Source organism: Aegilops tauschii, chromosome 5 (assembly GCF_002575655.3).
Source record: "Aegilops tauschii subsp. strangulata cultivar AL8/78 chromosome 5, Aet v6.0, whole genome shotgun sequence".
Lineage (NCBI taxonomy): Eukaryota > Viridiplantae > Streptophyta > Magnoliopsida > Poales > Poaceae > Aegilops > Aegilops tauschii.
Genome location: NC_053039.3, coordinates 247726852 through 247732557, shown reverse-complemented (window position 1 = coordinate 247732557; position 5706 = coordinate 247726852). Strand labels below are relative to the sequence as shown.

At 49.6% G+C, this 5706-nt stretch overlaps 1 protein-coding gene and 1 long non-coding RNA gene across 2 annotated transcripts; one reads left to right on the top strand and one right to left on the bottom strand.

Annotated features, from left to right (window-relative positions):
- Positions 1–253: 253 nt before the first annotated feature.
- On the top strand, positions 254–1926 carry LOC141023375 (uncharacterized). Its single transcript, XR_012184588.1, has 2 exons — positions 254–751; positions 829–1926. It is a non-coding gene; the product is annotated as an uncharacterized lncRNA (long non-coding RNA).
- On the bottom strand, positions 775–5436 carry LOC109733340 (cysteine protease 1-like). The gene is made up of 2 exons (XM_020292535.4): positions 4003–5436; positions 775–3877 (listed from the first exon to the last, which is right to left on the bottom strand). Exons 1-2 carry the CDS (start codon positions 5293–5295, stop codon positions 3785–3787), a joined length of 1386 nt encoding a protein of 461 aa, XP_020148124.1. The 5' UTR covers positions 5296–5436; the 3' UTR covers positions 775–3784.
- Positions 5437–5706: the final 270 nt, after the last annotated feature.

Here is a 5706-nt window from a genome sequence, read left to right as displayed (position 1 = left end):
GGACGCTATTCTATGTTCTTAAAGGTTTCCGTTTCTTAAAATTCAACAGCAGTCGTGCCTCAGTATGAGGTCCAAAGTTCAATTCACCCTAATATAAATCATAGCTAATTTGGAGAACATAAATCTATCCCTAATAATAAAGCACGGATTGACTCCGTGGGTTCACCGTCACAATACGCCTCTTCCCGTGATTTTACGTTTTCAATTTGACTTTAAAACATATTTGAGGTGGTACTAAATTTTGTCTCTTCGATTGACCGCTACCTTCTTTCTTGATCGCTTAGCTGGGCTGCGATCCAGTTGGGCCTTGGCCCACGGTTTCTTCGATGCCTACTCTGCTCGATCCGTATGGACATGGCGCCGGCGGCAGCGGCCGGTCTTCTTCTCTGGATTAATCTCTTCTCTCGCCATCCTCTCGAAACCTCGCGCACCTCCCCACCGCTCCCGCCCCGCCCTCTCCTCCATCCGGTTTCGCCGCCCTGCCTCCTCCTTCCAGCCCTTCGGCCTCCTCCCTGCCCCTCCCCGTCAGCCCCCGTATCCTGCCCTGCGGCTCGTCCTGGGCTTGTGGCTGCACTTCGAGGTCATCCTTTCTGGACATGGGTCTAGGCGGAGATGGCGCTGCTCCTGCAACTTCGAAGAAGGCACCGGGCCAATCTACCAGACGTCATCTACATCCGCAGGTCTTAGCTCCCCAGAATCCATCGCTTGTTCTTCTTTGGTCCAATCTGGAGTGTTAATTCCGTCAAGAGATGTGAGTCGTCGTTTTACTAGATCCTCTCTCGATCGTTTCTTCCTATGGATTTCGTGGGCAGTAAAATGTTCTCTCAGTCGCTCACTCAGGCAAAGCGGCTCATGTGCCGCCGCATTGGAGTCCAATTTGAGGAGCCGGTCGCCAACCCCGCGGATCTCCTCTCCTGCTATGCTGACTGCTTCAAGATCCCCTCTCCATCTCCCAGATGGACGCCCTGACACAGCTTTCAACTCATGCCATTGGGGGTAAGAAGATTCTGAAGAATACAATCGCCTGAGTCTCAGTTCACTGTTTGTCTCAGCCTGTACCCATGTCGTTTGTGTTTCTTTGATTAGTGGCAATTTCCTTGTGTGGAATGTCAGGGGGCTTAACTCCCCGGCGAGAAGAGCGGCTGTCAGTGTGTTTGTTAGTCATAATGATGAAACCAAAATGTCCGTGTTTGATCTTAATTTGGTGAAGGAGATTTGTGGTGCTTCTTTCTCGGGATTTGCCTATTCCCCATCTGATGGAGCAAGTGGAGGGTTGCTAATAGCCTGGGCAGATGACGTTGTGGTTTCCTCTATCCAATGTTCCAAAATTTTCAACTCTGCTATATGTGAAAGCAGAGCAAACGGGTTAGTTTGGCAGATGGTTAACGTCTATGGCCCCCAATTTTTCTCTGACAAGATGGACTTTCTTGCTGACCTGCAGCAAATTGGGATTAACTGCCCTGGCCCGCTCTTGTTCTTGGCGATTTCAATATGATTGCTGCAGCTAAGGATAAGAACAATGGTAATCTCAACAGGGGTCTGATACACATGGAGAAATGAACAATTCAACACAATTCTTGTCAGGCTTAATTGATTCCTGTATAACCAACCGTGGTGTGAGGCTGCACCCAATGCCATGTTGCAGGCCCTCTCTGAAGAAGACCGCTACATTGAATTTTGACGCTCTTGGTTTTCAACCTTGTAAGCTGCTGGAACTAGAGCGCCCTTCACCGAAGAGGAAATAAAATAGGCCGTATTTGATATGCATCCTGAAAAGGTGCCCGGGCCAGATGGTTTCACCGGAATGTGGGAATTCATCATGGGTGTTGTGACGCTCCATTATTGCGATTCGAAGACTCCATCATGGGTGTTGTTATATATTAAAAATATGAGTGCAGAGGAAACTTACTATGTGTTGTTGCCCTATTCTTTTATAGCTGTGTCTGATCTCAAGCAGCTCATCTTGACGAGCCGTGGTAGAGGCGCAGGGATGAGATCTCTCTCTCCAACGCTTGATAAGGTTCGTTTTACACCGAGTAGCTTTATTTAAGTCATGGTTAGTCTATACAACAGCATTCAATCATGTAAAATTCTGGAAATTTGGGTTAACAACTCTGCTTACCACCTAAGTTGTTTGATCTGATAAAATCTTGTGTACACCATAAGTTAGTTATTTTGCCTATTGAGATCTGTTTCAGGACAGGTGGTTCTAGCTTTATTGCCAGGTTCATCATTGCTTGATTCTGGATTTTTGCTGTAGCCTTTAGGTTAACTTTATGTGGTAGGCCTAACACCTAATTTATACTGAAGTAATTTAAATAAGCTATAAGGTTTAAGAGAAATCCTACCAATAAAGAAAATAATCAGGTTGGTCAAGGTGAGGGGAATGTGCCCCCTCCAGTATTACATTACATCCGATACTAATCTAATTAGATGCATGCTCACTAGAATGCCTCATTTTTCTTGTAGTTTGCGGGGCTGTAAATTTAGTAGACATAGAGACTAATCCTTGATAATATTCCAGTTCCAGTGAGACTGAACGACCTTTTCAATAACATACTGATTTACAATATTGAACTACAACCACTAGCTAGCTGTTGATTCCATAAACAAGTGCTATTCACAGTGACACTGTTTTCGCTTCATTGCTCACTTTGGACTGCGCTTCATTGCTCACTTTGGACTACACCATAAAGTAGACTTGGATGAAGGTTAAGTGGCAACACTGGTGGGGTGCCGTGTTAAAATAGAGGGCATGAATCTTGGGGGGTCTATGTTATTTTCGTGGTTACTACCCGGTAGCCACAATTACTGACCACTGATTAATTCAAAATTTAAACATTTCTTACAACACCTGAATATGTCCATCATTCAGTATACATCTATGACTAGGAACATAAGATGCCTTAATCCACAACCCCAGGCAACACGAACCTCTACAAAGAATAATTAGGAGAAAGTGAGATGTTTGCCCCGTTGCAATGCACCGACTCTTTTCATTAGATGACATTTTTTGAACCCCCCAAAAATATGACATTTTTAAGAACATTTCTCTATTAAGAAAAGACATGTTTTTATTAAGCCGGACAATGTACTAGGTTTAAGAAAAAAAAGTTTTGGGTTTAGGATAGAATTGTTCTAGATTTTGGGAAGATTGTTACAGATCCACAAGAAAATGTCCTAACTTTAGGAAATTAATTATCCATTTTTTGGGTTCTTGGTTAATAAGCTGGTCACAATGTTTTTTTTATTTTTTTTAACCCAATAGATTCCGGGTCCTTATGTTTCTCAGACTACATATGCCTTGCATTAACAGTGGACAATAAGTACACCTGCTACAGTGGATGTGGTAATAAAACTAACAAACCCGCAAACCAAACAATGCAAACATTCGTTAGCCATTTTGCAAAGATGGTTCGGCCGAAAGCATAATTCTTCATGTTGAGATTAGTTCATGTGGGTCATGAGTCAAAAAATTACTCGTGTAATTGGCTATGGTTACGGGGTGTGATGATTTTTTTTTTCCGATGCAACGCACGGGCATTTTTGCTAGTAGAGCCAAAAAGAGAGATGGAAAGAAAAAAAATGGATAGAAGGAGTGTCTGATCTCAACGAGGTGAAAATTCTGGTATTTGTGTTAAAAAAAACTGGTATTTCGCATGTACATGTTCGTGCGGATACAAATTTCATATCCTATATGGTGTACTATTGTAACTAAGAAAATTCCCATGTGCTAAAGAAACTAAGAAAAGACCCAGAGCCTAGAAGTCCAGTTCAGAGAACACTAAAAATCGACCAGTTGTGTAATCGTCGTTGTCCTGCTTCGCTTGGCCGGAGTACGGATAAGCGCATCCACGTTGTACGGGCTGTTCTTGCTCTGTCAAACAAAACCAAAAACCAAAAACATCCACGCAAAAAATATTAGCACAAAACCAACGAATTCGTGCATGCAAATTAGTTCCAGAAATCAACGCATCGAGATTGGATAGTTGCTGTTGGTACCTTGGAGCAAGTGCGGTTCTCGGCGTTGCAGACGGGGTAGTCCGACGGGCAGCAGGTGGCGCCGTCCTTGCAGCAGGTGGCACCCTTGGCAGGGCAGCACCCCCAGACGAAGCACGTCTTTCTCACGCCGTGGGTGCAGCAGCAGGTGCTCCCCGCCGGGCACTTGCTGTGGCGGTCGCAGGCCACCGGCTTCGGCGGGTCAGGCTTGGGTGAGGGGTTGGGCCCGTTCTTGACGGGGTAGGACGCCATCATGGCGATGCCGCACTTGCCGGCGCGCGCGGTGACGTTGCGCTCCATCCGGATGTAGCCGCCCTCGCCCCAGTCTGGGCCCCATGAGTTGCGCACGCTCCAGTAGTCCCTGCCATTGTCGGTGCCGTACCCCACCGCCACCACGCCGTGGTCCAGCTCCGTGCCGCACCTGCCGGTGAACACCCCCGACTCGTACAGCTGGAACTCGGGGCCACCGGCCTCGATGCCCACGCTCACGGGCTGGTGCGCCACCGCCTTCTTCAGGGACAGCTCGTCGTTCTCCGGCACCAACTCGAAGCCGTCGATGGACACGGCCGTGCGGCTCCTCTTGGCGTGGTCGCACCTGCCGTCCTTGGCGGTGTAGGGGTAGTCCTCCTCCGTGTCGATGCCGCCGTTCCGGGCGATGAAGTCGAACGCGTCCTCCATCATCCCGCCATTGCACCCGCTGTTCTGCCCGTTCCTTGCGCACTCCACCAGCTCCTGCTCCGACAGCGTCACCAGGTCGCCCGTGACAATCTTGTTGATGCCTTCCACCGCGCCGACCGCCGAGAACGCCCAGCAGCTGCCGCACTGGCCCTGGTTCTTCACAGGGGCCACGGCGCCCTTCTCCCTCCAGTCCACGGACTCCGGCAGCGTCTCGGCGCCGTCGTGGAGGTACCTCCCGCCGACGGCGTGGCGGCCTTGGCTGCTCGGGATGGCGCCGAGGTAGGCAGCGCGGGACTCGTCGTTGGTGAGGTCGGCGAAGCGGTTCATCCCGAGGCGGAACCCGCGGGCGTCGACGAGCCTGAGGTTGTCCCAGAACGCCCGGAACCGGCGGTCGTACTCGCCGAGCGCATTGTACGAGCGGCCGTGCCGCGCCAGCCAGTGGTCGTACATCGCGCGCACCTCGGCCTCCGTCCGCTCCAGCCCACGGACGGCGTGCGCCGAGTTGTACGAGATGATGGACATGTCGGGTGCGGCGGCGGCTGCTGTCGAGGCGATGGCGAAGAGTAGGAAGGCCAAGACCACAGCCACAGCGGCCGCGGCCTTGCTGCCGCCCGCCATGGTCGCGTACGTGTCGCGCTTGTAGCTTTGTCTTGGTAGGTCGTCGAAAGTCGATCGATAATCGAGAGCTATGAATTCACGGCGAGAGTGCGTACGACGGTACGAGTTGTTCTTTCTTGGTTCGTGCTGCGTGTCTCGGCGAGTATATAGAGGATCGGGGCTGGTACTGGTAGAGTTGCGATCGGATTCTAGTCGGCTACGTAGCAGCTTGCAAGGCCGAATTAGCACAGGAAGGTGGTTTGGTTACTGCACGGATATTCTTTGGACTCCAATGTGTTCGATCTGAGCAGGACAGAGAACAAACGAATCGTTCCCCAACGAAACGAGGTAAGGGCATCTCTAATGCTGACTCGTAAATTTCCTCTGACCATTGATGCCGGAGGCCGTCGTCTAACGTTGTTGTCTGCATAT

Bases quoted from the DNA above. Each gene is read 5' to 3' on its own strand.
- LOC109733340 (XM_020292535.4), bottom strand. From the start codon at position 5,295: ATGGCGGGCGGCAGCAAGGCCGCGGCCGCTGTGGCTGTGGTCTTGGCC. The intron at 3,878-4,002 runs GTACCAACAGCA...TTTGTTTGACAG, and splicing joins AGAACCGCACTTGCTCCAAG to AGCAAGAACAGCCCGTACAA.